The following is an 18,062-nucleotide window of genomic DNA, read 5'->3' as shown; positions in this document are numbered from 1 at the left end:
GAAGTGGATCTCTTGTGTGGACTGGTCCAGGCTGAGGTTGATGGTGGGATGGAAATTGTTGAAATCATGGTGGAATTCCTGAAGGGCTTCTTTTCCATGGGTCCAGATGATGATGATGTCATCAATATAGCGCAAGTAGAGTAGGGGCGTTAGGGGACGAGAGCTGAGGAAGGTTTGTTCTAAGTCAGCCATAAAAATGTTGGCATACTGTGGGGCCATGCGGGTACCCATTAGCAGTGCCGCTGATTTGAAGGTATACATTGTCCCCAAATGTGAAATAGTTATGGGTGAGGACAAAGTCACGAAGTTCAGCTACCAGGTTTGCCGTGACATTATCGGGGATACTGTTCCTGATGGCTTGTAGTCCATCTTTGTGTGGAATGTTGGTGTGGAGGGCTTTTACATCCATAGTGGCCAGGATGGTGTTTTCAGGAAGATCACCGATGGATTGTAGTTTCCTCAGGAAGTCAGTGGTGTCTTGAAGATAGCTGGGAGTGCTGGTAATGTAGGGCCTGAGGAGGGAGTCTACATAGCCAGACAATCCTGCTGTCAGGGTGCCAGTGCCTGAGATGATGGGGCATCCAGGATTTCCAGGTTTATGGATCTTGGGTAGCAGATAGAATACCCTAGGTCGGGGTTCCAGGGGTGTCTGTGCGGATTTGTACTTATGCTTTTTCAGGGAGTTTCTTGAGCAAATGGTGTAGTTTCTTTTGGTAACCCTCAGTGGGATCAGTGGGTAATGGCTTGTAGAAAGTGGTGTTGGAGAGCTGCCTAGTGGCCTCTTGTTCATATTCCGACCTATTCATGATGACGACAGCACCTCCTTTGTCAGCCTTTTTGATTATGATGTCAGAGTTGTTTCTGAGGCTGTGGGTGGCATTGTGTTCTGCACGGCTGAGGTTATGGGGCAAGTGATGGTGCTTTTCCACAATTTCAGCCCGTACACGTCGGCAGAAGCACTCTATGTAGAAGTCCAGTCTGTTGTTTCGACCTTCAGGAGGAGTCCACCCAGAATCCTTCTTCTTGTAGTCTTGGTAGGAAGGTCTATAGGTGTCCTCCACAAATAATGGCTGTTTCTGTGTAATTCACAGGGTAGGAGTATTGATTTTAAAAAAAAGTATTTAGAATCTGCAAAATATTCCCCATGGGATTATGACAAATTTATGGATGGTAAAATGTACTATTGAAACAACTTGAGAATCCATTTAACATGCAGTATTATGAAAGTTATTAAAATGCTAAATGGGAAAAAGCTACAGACTTCTAATCATCTTTAAAAACCTACATGACACTACAAAGCTAGCTAAAAGTAAATAAATTGCTTGCAAAGCACTTCCAACGTGAAAAGTGTTATATAAATGCTAAATATTATTAAAAATAGAAAACACCAAGGTGATAAGAAATCTTGCATTTTGAAAATGTAAAACTCTATTAGTCAGATGTATCAGGTCCAACCTCATATTAAGGAGAGGACCAAATCTTTTATATCCTTTGTTCTTGCTCCTTATTGGCTGTGTTGAGCCACTATCCATTAACAGCTATCCTTTCAAAAAGTGCTGAGGCTGTGCATCATAACATGAGGCCCTAAAGGATGGGGATCTGTGGAAGCAGATGCATGAGGAGAAAATGTGACACTATGCTAATGAAAACTGGATCAGTTTAAACATAAATATGAAGTTAAAAAAAACCCTACCTGGCTAGACTCTATTAATTGTACCAGACTCTGTGGTGGCTTTGTGATGTGCTCAGATGGAGAGAGGAGACTTCCATGCTCATTTTCATTTGTAACCTGAGCAACAATAATAACCAGTCCGTTTGAGGTGAAAAGTACTGAGGGACTGATCCTATAAGGTACTGAGTACCCTGAACTCCCACTGACATCTTAGGGAGTTGAGGGCACTCAGCACTCCTATGGAAGTTTTCAGCATCTTATGACATCAGACTCCAGGTCATTGTGCTACTAGTTCAACTCATAACATGATGTTCAATGTTCTTATTATAGCTTACTTGACGGTATTATACAGCGGTAAATTGTGTGTTTCCCTTATGGAATTGAGAGGAGATTTTTAAAAAATTTTATATATATATATTTATATTTCTTATATTTTCTATATTTCTTTCTTTTTCTTTCTTCTTCTCTTTCTTTCTTCTTCAAAGCCACAGACCAAGACACCTACAAAGTTTCAGCTTGGAGCAAATTTCTATGAATGAATTACTAACCCTTAGAAAAGAAGGATTGCTAGTAGGGCTGTCGATTAGTCACAGTTAACTCGTGCGATTAACTCAACAAAATTAATTGTGATTAATCACATCACTAAACCCAGTGAAATGTATTAAGTATTTTGGATGTTTTTCTACAGTTTCAAATATATTGATTTCAATTACAACACAGAATACAAAGTGTACAGTGCTCACTTTATATTATTATTTTTTATTAAAAATATTTGCACTGTAAAAATGATAAAAGAAACAGTATTTTTCAATTCACCTCATACAAGTACTGTAGTGCAATCTCTTTATAATGAAAGTTGAACTTACAAATGTAGAATTATGTGCAAAAAATAACTGTATTCAAAAATAAAACAATGTAAAACTTTAGAGCCTACAAGTCCTACTTCAGCTAATCGCTCACACAAACAAGTTTGGTTACAATTTGCAGGAGATAATGCTGCCCACTACTTGTTTACAATATCACCTGAATGTGAGAACAGGCGTTCGCATGGCACTTTTGTAGCCGGCATTGTAAGATATTTACGTGCCAGATATGCTAAACGTTCATATACCCCTTCATGCTTCGGCCACCATTCCAGAGGACATGCTTCTATGCTGATGATGCTCATTAAAAAAATAATGCCTTAAGGGAGAATTGTATGTCTCCAGTTCTGTTCTACCTGGATTATGCCATATATTTCATGTTCTAGACGACTCGGATAGTGACCCAGCACATGTTCGTTTTAAGAACACTTTCACAGCAGATTTGACAAAATGCAAAGAAGGAACTAACATGAGATTTCTAAGGGGAGATACAGCACTCGACCCAAGGTTTAAGAATCTGAAGTGCCTTCCAAAATCTGAAAGGGACAAGATGTGGAGAATGCTTTCAGGTGTCTTAAAAGAGCAATGCTCCGATGCAGAAACTACAGAACCCAAACCACGAAGAAAGAAAATCAAGCTTCTGCTGGTGCCATCTGACTCAGATGATGAACATGCATCGGTCCACTCTGCTTTGGATCGTTATCGTGCAGAACCCATCATCAGCATTGACGCAGGTCTTCGGGAATGGTGGTTGAAGCATGAAGGGACATATGAATCTTTAGCACATCTGGCACGTAAATATCTTGCAATGCTGGCTACAACAGTGCCATGTGAATGCCTGTTCTCACTTTCAGGTGACACTGTAAACAAGTCATGGGCAGCATTATCTCCTGCAAATTGTAACCAAACTTGTTTGTGTGAGCGATTAGCTGAAGTAGGACTTGTAGGCTCTAAAGTCTTACATTGTTTTATTTTTGAATACAGTTATTTTTTGCACATAATTCTACATTTGTAAGTTCAACTTTCATTATAAAGAGATTGCACTACAGTACTTGTATGAGGTGAATTGAAAAATACTGTTTCTTTTATCATTTTTACAGTGCAAATATTTTTAATAAAAAATAATAATATAAAGTGAGCACTGTACACTTTGTATTCTGTGTTGCAATTGAAATCAATATATTTGAAAATGTAGAAAACATCCCAAAATATTTAAATAAATGGTATTCTATTGTTTAACAGTGTGATTAATCCCGATTAAATTTTTAATTGCGCGATTAATCACCCTTATTTTTTTAATTGCTTGACAGCCCTAATTTCTAGTAGAAATGCTGATAAACCTGTCACCATAGCAGTATTATATAATTATATAATATATTATATATTCTAGTATTATAAAATAGCAAGTGGGTTCATAGCATATTAAAACCTATGTCCATACCTATTGTATCATTTTCCAACACCTCCTGAAAGATTTATGGAGGAAATAAAGTAAGCAAAACAACAGGAGACTAAACAAAGAAAGAAAGAAGAATGAAGATAAGCAAATAAATAAGAAGAGTAATAAAGAGAAAACCTACCTTATTTTCCTACTTATGAAAAGGCTTAAATTAAAAGGATTTGTACAGTTAAAGTTCTACTAATATAAAAGGCATATAGCTTCTCATTATTCTGTAAATATTAACCAGGACATTGAAGTTGTAGGGTCAAGTTTTTACACTTCTTCAATTTCTAACCTATTTGAGAAAGTTTACTCACCTAAAGTCATTTCACCAGAGTCTTGCTACCATGAACAGATTATAATTCATCCTGCAGATGCATACACTCGAACAGCAGACAGTATCAAATCTCTTTGGTTATAATTTAATGTCAGATGATATTGTATCTTCCCTTTTTTACATTCTCTCTCTCTCTCTCACACACACTCACACACACACACACAAGTAGAGACATTTCTTATTGTAAAATTGAACCATACAAATTCAGTATTGTCATAAATATAAAGGGAAGGGTAACCACTTTTTTGTATACAGTGCTATAAAATCCCTCCTGGCCAGAGGCAATATCCTTTCACCTGTAAAGGGTTAAGAAGCTAAGGTAACCTTGCTGGCACCTGACCCAAAATGGCCAATGAGGGGACAAGGTTCTTTCAAATCTGGAGTGGGGGGAAAAGGCTTTTGTCGGTCTGTTTGTGCGATACCTTTGCCGGGAACAGATGAAGGATGCAAGCCTTCCAACTTCCAAAGTTAGAAAGTAATCTAGCTAGAAAATGTGTTAGATTTTCTTTTGTTTTTTTGGCTTGTGAAATTCTCTGTGCTGGAGGGAATGTGTATTCCTGTTTCTGTGTCTTTTTGTAACTTAAGGTTTTGCCTAGAGGGATTCTCTATGTTTTGAATCTGATTACCCTGTAAAGTATTTACCATCCTGATTTTACAGAGGTGATTCTTTTACTTTTTCTTTAAATAAAATTCTTCTTTTAAGAACCTGATTGATTTTTCATTGTTCTTAAGATCCAAGGGTTTGGGTCTGTGTTCACCTGTACCAATTGCTGAGGATATTATTATCAAGCCTTCCCCAGGAAAGGGGGTGTCGGGCTTGGGGGGATATTTGCGGGGAAGACGTCTCCAAAGTGGTCTCTTTCCCTGTTCTTTGTTTAAATCGCTTGGTGGTGGCAGCATACCAGGTTTTTAACCTAAGCTGGTTCCCAAGGCAAGAAAGAAATCTATGCCTTGGGGAAGTTTTTAACCTAAGCTGGTAAGAATAAGCTTAGGGGGTCTTTCATGCAGGTCCCCACATCTTTACCCTAGAGTTCAGAGTTGTGAAGGAACCTTGACAAGTATCATAAGAAATAAAAACTAATTTCATCTGTTAGTCTTTAAGGTGCCACCAGACTCCTTGTTGTTTTTGTGGATACAGACTAAAACGGCTAACCCCTGATACTTAATTTCATCTGTATAGTCTGTCAAAACGTGCAGCCATTTTTGTAAATACAAACACCTTCAAGTTACTTGATTTGTAGTGATTCTCTACAATTTCTAAAGTTAGAATGTTGGATACAGTTTTGAGCCTTTGTCTTCGGTGAATAATTTAAATAGAATTATGGGCTAATTGACAGATTCCCCTGCCAGATGCCTTTACAGAAAAAATTAAATGGACCAGAAAAATGACTGGTGGAAGCATGTTTCACAAACTGGTTTTCAAACTCATAGCGTCCTCATTCTAAAATATATTCTTCAACAGTTTATCACCAAAGAGTTTTTCATTAAAACAAATAATGTAAATAAAATAAACAAGGAGAGCAGCACAAATTAAAACTCTAAATGTGGATGGGAAAAGTGAATTACACTAATTAGTCTGGCTGCCTTACTTGCACGTAGACCTTAATGGTTCTTGCTTTATCTTTATCTGTGAGAAAAATCAGAACAATAATCAAAGTTTATCTCAGTCACTACTAATTCCTCATCTTTGCTCTGTTTTAATTATAAACTGCTAAAATGAGTAGCTTTTAAATAGCCTTGTCAGGTACTTTGTTAAATATTGGTTAGCAGATGCTATGTATCTCCTCTGACTGAAAGGCATAAAAACATACTTCTCTTAGGCTAGTTCACATTCAGGCTACAATGAACACTCCCCTGGCATGTTTGGCATTAAAAGAAAATGTCATTTTCTTGAGGAGGTATTTTTCAGGTTATGCTTTTTATTTTTAACAAGTTGTAAGGTTTATTTTTACCCAGATCTGTTTTGAAGCTCTGTTAAGCAATATGTCTGAGTAAGATCAACCTCATCTTAAGTAAATTACTGAAGTGATGTGTCTTGGTGATTGCTAATTACCTTACTTGGATTTATAATGCATATCTCCCGATCAGGACCAATCTTACTTTCTTGAGCAGTTACAGGGCCTGATCCTTTTCCTATCTGTGTTAATGGCAAAATTCCCATTTATTTCAATGAGAACAGGATTGGTCCCTCAACAAGTGACTTTGCCATGGATTTACGTATTCAGCACTGATGAAAATCATGAATTGAGTTTGGAAGTAATCATAGAAGCATTTAAGCAGAGTTGTTGTTTTTTAAGAGGAGCCCTCTATCTTATTTAAGCACTGTGTTAAATTTAGTACCGTGTTCAAATGAAAGATGAACTTTCATGATGTAATTTTGCATATGGCATTTTTCATGTGGTCTGGTGGATTGTGTTCTCCAGGAACTCCTGGGTTCTGAATCCAGCTTTCCAACAGACACATTCTGTGGCCTTGGAAGACAAGTCACTGTCTTTGGTTGTTTCCACATATGTAAAAAAACCACAATGTGGTTTGTCAATTTATCTGACAGGTGTGATGAGACAACCAGTAAGTTAATATATTTGCAGTAAGCTAATATCTACAGTGCTTTGAAAAAGATGAATATAGCATATAATAAATATTATGGAATATTATTTATTTAGTGGTAGTAGTTTTATTCCTTTTAATCATTGTGCAGTCAGTAAGGATTTATAAAAATATTCATCAAGATGATTTCAAGGGCTAAAAAAAAGAAAGTTAGTTTGTCACCATTTTATGATTTTCAAAATACAGTATAATTGTCACATCTATTTAAGGGAGAGTATTACACCTTGATGCTTTGTATTTGCAATAAGTGTTTTCTGTCTGAAATTTGTAACAATTTTTATCACTTGAAGAATATGAATGCATATTTAAAGAGGCTCTAAGTTTTAAATCTGTTTGAAAAGCATTATATTCTAAAATTATTTTTTCAGCATGTTTGTAACTTTCATAAAAATGAAAGCTATTTATCTGTATTAATATGTCCTTTTAAAAACACAGTCTTTTATGAATATTAAATGAAACTAAGTAATATATTAACAACAACAACAAAAGCCCACATTTAGGGCTGCTGACATATACAGGACTTCTCCTGCCGCTGATTTTAGGAACTTCTAAATGTTAACGCTAATCTCCACTTTCATTTTTAAAAAATTACCTTTCTTGTCCTTGTGCTGATAGCATTGCAAATGGAACTGATCGTTAAGGAAGAAAGTTTGTCAAGATGGCTTTTCCTACAGGATTCATATTTATTCACAGTGCCCACTCCAGGTATAGTGGGTTGCTCCTTGGGACCTATGAAACAGTTCACTCAGTTTTTAGGGAGACTTGCCCATATCAGCATAGGTGACTCCTTGCACGGCAGCAAATCTAGCCCTCTCTGGCTAGAAGGGTGGCAGCTCAGAAGCAGCCTGGCATAGTGAACTAAGTATATGACTGAGAAAAAGATTCCTCCTGCTAATTTTGGCTCTGAAACTGACTTCCAGTGTGGTCTTAGTCAAGTAATTTAACATATTTGCATTAGTTTCTTTATCTGTTGAATAGGATAGCAGACCCCTCTGAAGTAGTTAAGTGTTTGTTGTGACATTTAGTTAGTTTATGTTTTATAAAGCACTACACAAGTGTTAAAGTTCACAAAAGGAAGCACAATCCTACAATGGTTTTGGAGCTAGTTGGCTCCAAGCTTTTTTGGACATGAGCTCCCACTTGAAATAATATTTTCAGATTTTGTCAGTTATGTGTCAGACCCCAGTACAGGCATCTGAGCTGTACTTTTTCTGTTCTGGGAGGCTATTGGTAGTCCCAGAGATCCGCTTTACTGTTTATATAAGGTCAGTCCATTAAATTTGAGAGTGTTTCAAAGAATCATCTCTCTAAACTTTTGCAAAATCAACAGGCTGAGTCCACAATTTAGTGGTGTGAACCCTATGTAGAGAAGTCTTAGGTTTGTGGGTAAGTTATGAATAATAGTGTCATACAACCACCAAATAGGGTAGAATAGGCTCTGACAATAATATATTTTGAATAAGATAGGAAATTGGTTTAATATAAAGTTTGATCTCATGTAATGACACATCACTTGACAATTGAGTGAACATTTCTAAAAACTTTCTGTATGATCTTCATTAAAAAAGTAAAAACAAGGCCATATCCTTAGATGGCATACATTAATTATGCCAGTTTATACCATAGGAGGATGTGGTCCAGCAAATGTAGAGATTGTTGATGACAAGGTTAAAACGGCTAATTTCTCAGAACTGCATATGACCATAATTTAATTTTGTGACTGTGACTAGTGTATTGTTCAAAATAAATTTGTTCAGATTAACCATCTCAATTTTTTTGTGAACTCTGTAGTTTTCTCTGTTTAAAAGAGATTCCTACTCTATAGTGCTAATCTGTTAATTACAGTTAGCAACACAGCTGTCAAACAAGCAGAAGGAAATTCAATGACAAAAATTTTGGTAGTACTTTGGCAACTGTCTTAACACTTATATGACTGCACTTGCGAGAGCACATTTGAAAAGATATTCTGATGCTTTTTCTGTTGTACTGCTAATTATCAGCTATAGTTATGCTTGTCAGATTTATAATACTGCTTGTTTTACAACTTCCTTTTTCTATCTTACAAAACAAGATTCCTTAAAGCAAGCGATACCTTAAGCTACCGGGAAGCAGATGAAGCCATGTTAGATCCAGGTCCAGGCACCTGAACTGAGATCAGGGAGCCTGTCTCTCTTGGACTCTCGATGACATACACACACCCGCCACCCATGGGCCCATGCAGCCTGGAAGAGGGAAGAAGCTGCCTGATTGAAATGCAGAGGGGACAAGAGCTAGACCTGTGGTGGGATCAGGGAGAATATACTGGGATTAGAAGCTTGGGGGAGTGAATTGGAAACTGGGACTAGCTGGGCATGGAGACTGGGGTGAGAAGTGTAAGGAATGGAGACTGGGTCTGGCTGGGTGAGAAGACTAGGACTGGAACAAAGAGCCAAGGGTAGGGAAGAGACAGGACAGAGACAAGTTGGAGGGGATGGTGCAGAAATGGTCATGCTTAGCAGGAACATGTGGAAGAGTTTACATCCACTTAAGCAGAGGTCCCCAAACTGTGGGGCCCGAGGGCATAGAGGAACTTTTGGGGGGTTGCAGCTGGGGCCTGGGCCAGCCCCCATAGGGGGCAGGGAGGGAGCGCCACCCAGCTCTGCTCCCGCTTCCAGCTGTGGCCTGAGCCTCAGCCCCCTTACCCCTGTCCACATCTTTCCCGTCTCCACACCGTGGAACCGTGGCCCTGCTCCCAGCCCTGACTTGGGAGGGGGCAGACAGGGTAAGCGGTGGGGGCATAAGGTAAAAAAATTGGCCACAGCTGGACTAAAGCATGCTCCCCTCCAGAGCCTGGAATGGAACCCAAGTTCCCTGAATCTCACCATTCCTCTATTACCAAATAGCAATGAAACCTACTGGCAAAGTGTCCCATCCCCCTTTAGTTCTGGTCTACAAAGAAGATTACAACCTACTACTACTATCAGTTACTCAATTCACTCAAGAGACAGAAGGTTATGTGATGAATCTTAAGATTTGAACTCTGGTAATGACCCATATGGATATCAATATGTTGCCATGTAAAGGAATGTCTTTTCAGGTTCCTTTTTTAAAAACCTAGGAAATTATACAAAAAAGCCCTTGTGTTAAATGAGCATCATTAAGGTTGCAAAGTCATGCACTCGGAAGTTAGGAAATGCCAGAATTAAGGTTTTCTGTGCCCTTGTGAGTATGTATCATGATAGCCTTTAATTATATGATTCTATATTATGTTTTCCACAGGGCACAGAATGGACAGTGCTCACTGAATGAACAGCTATTCAATATTTTGTTTTCTCCTTGTTGTTCAATGCCTTATGTACTGCACACTATTCAAACAGTGCTCTGAAGGCAGAATTTCTAATTTTCTCATGCTTTCAATGGCAGTTATTGCTATGGAAGCTGAATACTTCACAAATGTTAGTTAATTTATTACCCAGCACCCATGTGAGATAAGTGGGTATTATCCCCATTTTACAGACAAGGAGCGGAGGCATAGAGGGATTAAGGTAAAAATAATCCATTGATTTTGGGTACCCTATTTGAGACACCTAAGATCTGATTTTTCAGAGTACATAGTATATAAAAAGAAAGAGTACTTGTGGCACCTTAGAGACTAACAAATTTATTTGGGCATGCGCTTTCGTGGGCTAAAACATGAAGTGGGTTTTAGCCCACGAAAGCTTATGCCCTCATAAATTTGTTAGTCTCGAAGGTGCCACGAGGACTCCTTGTTCTTTTTGCTGATACAGACTAACACGGCTACCACTCTGAAATAGAATCATAGAATCATAGAATATCAGGGTTGGAAGGGACCCCAGAAGGTCATCTAGTCCAACCCCCTGCTCGAAGCAGGACCAATTCCCAGTTAAATCATCCCAGCCAGGGCTTTGTCAAGCCTGACCTTAAAAACCTCTAAGGAAGGAGATTCTACCACCTCCCTAGGTAACGCATTCCAGTGTTTCACCACCCTCTTAGTGAAAAAGTTTTTCCTAATATCCAATCTAAACCTCCCCCACTGCAACTTGAGACCATTACTCCTCGTTCTGTCATCTGCTACCATTGAGAACAGTCTAGAGCCATCCTCTTTGGAACCCCCTTTCAGGTAGTTGAAAGCAGCTATCAAATCCCCCCTCATTCTTCTCTTCTGCAGGCTAAACAATCCCAGCTCCCTCAGCCTCTCCTCATAACTCATGTGTTCCAGACCCCTAATCATTTTTGTTGCCCTTCGCTGGACTCTCTCCAATTTATCCACATCCTTCTTGAAGTGTGGGGCCCAAAACTGGACACAGTACTCCAGATGAGGCCTCACCAATGTCGAATAGAGGGGAACGATCACGTCCCTCGATCTGCTCGCTATGCCCCTACTTATACATCCCAAAATGCCATTGGCCTTCTTGGCAACAAGGGCACACTGCTGACTCATATCCAGCTTCTCGTCCACTGTCACCCCTAGGTCCTTTTCCGCAGAACTGCTGCCTAGCCATTCGGTCCCTAGTCTGTAGCTGTGCATTGGGTTCTTCCGTCCTAAGTGCAGGACCCTGCACTTATCCTTATTGAACCTCATCAGATTTCTTTTGGCCCAATCCTCCAATTTGTCTAGGTCCTTCTGTATCCTATCCCTCCCCTCCAGCGTATCTACCACTCCTCCCAGTTTAGTATCATCCGCAAATTTGCTGAGAGTGCAATCCACACCATCCTCCAGATCATTTATGAAGATATTGAACAAAACCGGCCCCAGGACCGACCCTTGGGGCACTCCACTTGATACCGGCTGCCAATTAGACATGGAGCCATTGATCACTACCCGTTGAGCCCGACAATCTAGCCAGCTTTCTACCCACCTTATAGTGCATTCATCCAGCCCATACTTCCTTAACTTGCTGACAAGAAGACTGTGGGAGACCGTGTCAAAAGCTTTGCTAAAGTCAAGAAACAATACATCCACTGCTTTCCCTTCATCCACAGAACCAGTAATCTCGTCATAAAAGGCAATTAGATTAGTCAGGCATGACCTTCCCTTGGTGAATCCATGCTGGCTGTTCCTGATCACTTTCCTCTCATGCAAGTGCTTCAGGATTGATTCTTTGAGGACCTGCTCCATGATTTTTCCAGGGACTGAGGTGAGGCTGACTGGCCTGTAGTTCCCAGGATCCTCCTTCTTCCCTTTTTTAAAGATTGGCACTACATTAGCCTTTTTCCAGTCATCCGGGACTTCCCCCGTTCGCCACGAGTTTTCAAAGATAATGGCCAATGGCTCTGCAATCACAGCCGCCAATTCCTTCAGCACTCTCGGATGCAACTCGTCCGGCCCCATGGACTTGTGCACGTCCAGCTTTTCTAAATAGTCCCTAACCACCTCTATCTCCACAGAGGGCTGGCCATCTCTTCCCCATTTTGCGATGCCCATATGAAATAGTATCATATAGCACTCTTTTCTATTCAAAGCACAGCTTCCATTGACTTCAGTTGTTCCTGTGAGTGCTCAACACTTCTGCAAATCAGACCATAGGGTCTTAAATTAGGTGCCCAGAAAATGAGAGAGAGACTATTAGTGACTACCTATGAAAAGCTTGTTTAAGTAACTTAATGAGCATCACGTGTGAACTGTTTGACACAGGGAGGGATAGAATCTAGTTCTCCAGGCTAGTATTCAGCTTTCTTAAGGATGAGACCATCTTGTTTCTTTCTGCAATCCTCCGCCTCATTTGCTACCCACCTTCCAACGAGTGCAACAAATGAAGCCAGGGTCCTACAGACAACAGTTCCCTTAACTACACAGCCCTGATGCATTGTCTCTCAAGTGGTACAGGAATGTCCTAACTACTGACAGGAGATGAATTTGAAAGTTTGTAGCAAATACATAAACAAACACATAATTATATTTTTTAAAGGGAAGAGAAAGGTACAGATAAATTATTAATTATTACAATTGGAGAGGTGACCTACTGCCTGTCAGACTTCTTCATAATGTACCAGGGAAGGTGAAAGGCCCCTTAATAGTGGATCAGTCTTTATTATTGGGGGGAATTCCTTTCCAGCCCAGACATTCTGATTAGCCATGGCTCTGGCCATGTAAGCAAGGACAATTGTACAATGTCTTATACTGAAAGGTCATGCGAAGGTTAACAAGGATGTATTTTGGCTGACCAAAATCGATGTGTGGGGAACCATGCTCTTTCTGGTCACTGGGTGATAGAGCAGGAAGGAAACCGATTCCCCCAGTGACCCCTTATCCCCCAAAAAGTGAAGTCAACTGCCAATCCTTGTAAACCATTGGGATTTAATCTTATCCATGATGGATTTCACATACTCCAACCACAGCTGTTCAGTTGGCCAACAGCACATTTGAAATGCCTTCTGATACCATGTGGCCACAGTAATACATAATTCCCATAGTGGTAGGAATCCATATTTTAGAAAAATATTTGTATATGTTTTAGTTATTATTTCAAAGTATTGTTGGAAGTGAAACCTATTTTAATCTGTTAAAAAATTGATAATGAATGATGAAGTAAACTGAACTAATGTGATCTTCCAAAAAATCCCCCGAGTTGTGGGTATTAAGTAGTCTTACAGATACTTCAGAACTGCATTGTTTTTGTCAGTGTATAAATAAGGGAGCAGTTAAAAAAAATGCAAAAAGCTAGATTTTATCAGATTTAATTTTTCTATGTGTGCGTTACTTTATGTAAAGGCCAGCTGGATGGAATTTTAATCTCCAGCATTTCAGGTGGCTCAGTACTAGACAGTTCTATGCACCGTCCATTTAGTGAACCTGGGTTACAAAATTAGCTTCTGAACCTGAATGTGCAGCATAGTCAGTAAGTTACAGTAATGGTAGTGCACGGCGTTTCACCTTGAAAATAGAGAAGTTATGGTAACATGAAATAAAATAAGTATTTATTTTATAACCTTCTAAGAAATGAGTACAGGATTGATATGCCAGAATGATCAGAGCTAGCATAATGATGGTTGAAGTGACCTGGGTAAGAATTGTTAGTAACTGTAACTAGATTCTTGATTCAAATCAAAAGACCCATGGAATGTACAATACTTGTTTTCCATCTTAGCTCTCTTAAAATTCCAGACAAGAGGTGAGTGGAAATTGGAAAGAATTCTCAGTACTTACATGATGCTGTATTCAGTTGCAATTTGCAACTGTGGAACCAGAAATTGTGATTAAAATAACTGGGGAAATAAATTAAATTGCTATTTATATTAAGCAAATTTACTGTAATTTGATAAAACTAGATGGGAGGAAGGATAGTCCCATAAAGGTAGCAGATTGGGACTCTGGAGATGGGAGTTTAGTTTCTATTTCTGCCAGTGACTTTCAGTCTGACCTTGGGCATTAGATCCCAGTGCTTCAGTCCCCCATTTGTAAAATGTGGATAAGTATTCCTTTCCCCTCACTCTTTGGCTGCTTTGTTTATTTAGATTTGCTAGGTGTTTGTTGTTATGTGTTTGCCTAGCATGTTTAATGCACGAATGGAGGCCTAGACATTACCACAGTACAAATAATAATAATAGATTGTAAACTTTTCAGGGTAGAAACGATCTCTTACAATGTGTAGGGATAGCACTTAACACAATGGGGTCTCACTGTTGGTTGGGCTTTCACAAATACAAATAAATAATAACAAGCTCACTATATTACAATTCTATTTTAACACCATTCATCTTCCTATTTCTTTTTCTTTGTTTCTCCCCAGGAGTTGCTGATTTTTTTACAGAATTTGCCCACAATGCACTGGGGAAATGAAGATATGAGTGTTCTCCTAGCAGAAGCCTACAGACTGAAGTTTGCATTCGCAGATGCCCCCAATCATTACAAGAAATGAGTATAAAGAACCAGGAATTTTAAGACCAGCTTGTTCTGGAATATTATGGCTTTCTTTATTCTGGTTAGCACTTTCACATAATTACTAATCATTGCATTTAAATAAAGAATTTTGTGAGCATTTACAAAATGAGCCTGGAATACCAAAGAGATGGACTGACCAGGATATTGAATATTATATTAACATAAAAGTGAACTTTCTTGCTCAACATATAAAAGCAACATAAGTTCAATTAAGTTTCAGAGTATTTCATTTTTCTTACTTTGATAATTTCTGGAATTATGTATGAATATGGAATGCATTTTACGTTCATCTCTGCCTAGTGATTGTCATGTGTCCATGAGCCTTAAAATCTGTTATGGGAATGATTGTGAGCTTGTATAATTATTCCTATCTAAGCAATACTAGTCTCTGATACCTTTTCCTGCTTATATTTGTCTGTGATAGGAATGATTCCCCTTGGCAGAAAACAAGGACAAATCATGGGTATGAAGGTGAATTTGGAACAGTAGGGCTCACAAGTGTTTTCATTGTTTTTTTTTATTTTGAATCGGAGAGAACATTTAAATCTTATTTTGTGTTGATACAGAGAACCAAAATAGGAAAATTCTACAGTAATAACACAACATATGGAATCTGAATAGGTGGCACAATTTGCACATTTTCTAGAAGTCATTAAGGTTGTCCTGAAAGCTCTCTGAGGCCCTGTGCACCACTGTAACCACATGTTAAGGATTTAAGTGACGCTTAAGGATACATGTCAGTATTGGATGAAATTCTCCCATAAGCCTTATATTTTGGAATATTTCTAAAACACACTGAATAAATTAAGAAATATGCTTTTTCTGTCATGGTAAACAAATTCATAATTATTAAGTTTTAAAAGACTTGAATGTTTGTCCGCATGAAAGTTCACTTCTAAGGATTTTATATTCAATGGCTTAATTTACAATGCAAAAATGTTTGAAATATCAGATATTGCCTTATGATCCATTTCTAACATGTTAGAAAAGGAAAAAATATTAATACTTGTGTACTTCATCTATTTGTTGACTGGCTTGCTTGATGGTTTGTTCTCTCATTGTGATGCAGGGGAAGAGCAAAGATTGCTCCTATCACCAAGCAGCCCAAATCCCCCTTTGCAACATTAGAAGAATAAAAAATCCCCCCAAAACTTTCTACAGTTAATGTTCCTTCATATAATCACAGGGTTCTGAATGAATTTTTACAGACCCTTAATTTACTATACTGTAAATGGAGTGTTTATTTTCAGGGAAACTTATAAAATAGGAGTTCTGCCTGAAGTTGAGAACTGCAAGGGGCACAATATATTAGGAACTCACAGTTTTACTTTTAACACATTTCCAGAGTGAGTTACACAGTGTTAATAGCACAAGTGTAGATGTAGCAATGCACTTTGTAGTTAGGGGAATAAAGATCTTCAGGAGGACTTTGTCTTAAGATATAATAATAATGAATTATTTGCAATGTCTTACAAAATATTATCCCTAAGTTGGCTTGTTTCTTTTTCTTTTGGGGGGGGGGGCGGTTTGACATTAGCTAAATTACCTGTTTTGTGGGCCATGGTTCTTGACAGTGTTTTGACTAATTTAATAGCAGAATCAAGATACATCAGAATCAAGGAATCAGCTTGTGCTATTATATGGGATTTGTCTTTTAAAATGGCATGAAGTTGCTGATGGAGAGGAAGGAACCAACTTAATTCATAAACTGATGTTTAGTATCTAGGGCATGATTCTGTTCCATTGAAGTCAAAGGGACTCAGTCGAAGCAGGATCAGGCTTCTTGGATTACTGTATTTGTGCTTAAAGTACATAGACTGTGTGTCCATCTTAAATATTAGTGTAGTCTCAACGCTGGTGTTTATCTTTAATGGTCTAGTCACAGTGTGTCTAGAATTAACCTTAAGTTGACAAAGAATGTCATATTGTGCCTAACCGAATATCTACCAGTAACAGAATACACAAAGCCTGAAACTTTTATGTGACCATTTGTGGTAGTTTATATCTATAAAACATAAAAATAATCCATTAATAGAGATTCAAATTGTTGTAACTAATTCAAAAGAGAGAAAGCACACAGCAGTAAGCATATAATGTTTTGTGGGATTTGTATAGTTAACTTTTTTTATCAAGACGTTATTTAGGTAGTTATACAGAACATGAAAAGTCGACCCAAAGTTGTTTGCTGTGTTAGATGCTACTATGTAACATTTATAAAGCTTAGTATGTATTTTTAAAGGTTCCTTCACAAGATACACTGATGTTGATTGGTATGTCTTCCAAATTCAAGTGGTAAATATCACTTTCTTTAAAGGAAATGCTGTCATGCCCCCAAAAGGGGCCACATTTGCTGCTGTGCCCATGTCAGAATTGAAAGATTGTACTTACACACGTTGCTTAATGTGGGTGTTGGGGAGTTTCCTAATGTACTGATTATATAGAGAGGATATTTTAGTACACAGGAGGCCAACCTATTTTTATGTAAAATCTCTCCCAATTTATAATACCATAAAACTTAACAGAAAAAACATTTCACTTTATAAAAGTAATTGTCCTTATGTTTTCATAAATAAGCATCTCAGGCAAAGTGTCGTTCCAGCCACACTGTTACCTAGTGAGAGGAAATAACTTTCTCTGTCATTTTTACATCCATAGACCTATTTTTCAAAATCAAGAATCAGAATATTAAAATTGGTTTGTAATTTGTATTTTCTTATGGGTCAAAGATTTTAAACATATGGAAGGCATCTTGACACATCATTAGTGAGTCCAATCTGTAATTTAATAAAATTGATATGAAAACACTGAAGGCTGTGTTGTCTAAAATGCAATGTCTTATGGGATTTTTGTAATAAAAATGTACAATATAGAGAAACAGCTTTATGGCTTCAGTATTCACAAAGAAGTGTAAATAACAAATTAATCAACTCTGTAAATATAATACATGGGAGAACAGAAGATTCTCAGCTTGAACTCTTATGTACATCTCTAATACATTATAACAAATCATGTTACAATTTTCTTTGGCTTATTTTCATATGGAAAAACCCATGAATTTGTATTTAACTTCAGAACTATAAAATAAAATATAAGTATACAAAGTTCAGTTGTATTTTTTGACAAAGAGAGAGATCATAGTTTCAATAGACACTGCTTAAAAACTGTAAAATTAATAAAAGATAATACAATAAACACATATTTCTATAGTAATGTGTTATGTAGCATAGAAAGCACTTTTAAAATCAGAGATATTTGGAATT

General features: G+C 38.0%; 1 protein-coding gene across 6 annotated transcripts in view; it reads left to right on the top strand.

The window, feature by feature from the left end:
* Nucleotides 1-17,949, top strand: part of TBC1D22A (TBC1 domain family member 22A) — a 454,341-nt gene extending 436,392 nt beyond the window's left edge. For all 6 annotated transcript variants that reach the window (XM_075124482.1, XM_048836262.2, XM_048836263.2 and 3 more), the window contains one exon: nucleotides 14,651-17,949. In XM_075124482.1, coding sequence (XP_074980583.1) covers nucleotides 14,651-14,779 — 129 coding nt within the window. In that variant the 3' untranslated portion in view covers nucleotides 14,780-17,949. The remainder of the gene's footprint in view (nucleotides 1-14,650) is intronic.
* Nucleotides 17,950-18,062: the final 113 nt, after the last annotated feature.

Source organism: Caretta caretta, chromosome 1 (genome assembly GCF_965140235.1).
Source record: "Caretta caretta isolate rCarCar2 chromosome 1, rCarCar1.hap1, whole genome shotgun sequence".
In the NCBI taxonomy this organism is placed as follows: Eukaryota; Metazoa; Chordata; order Testudines; family Cheloniidae; genus Caretta; species Caretta caretta.
Note: the sequence above shows the minus strand (reverse complement) of the source record. Positions and strands in the feature narration are given on the sequence as shown.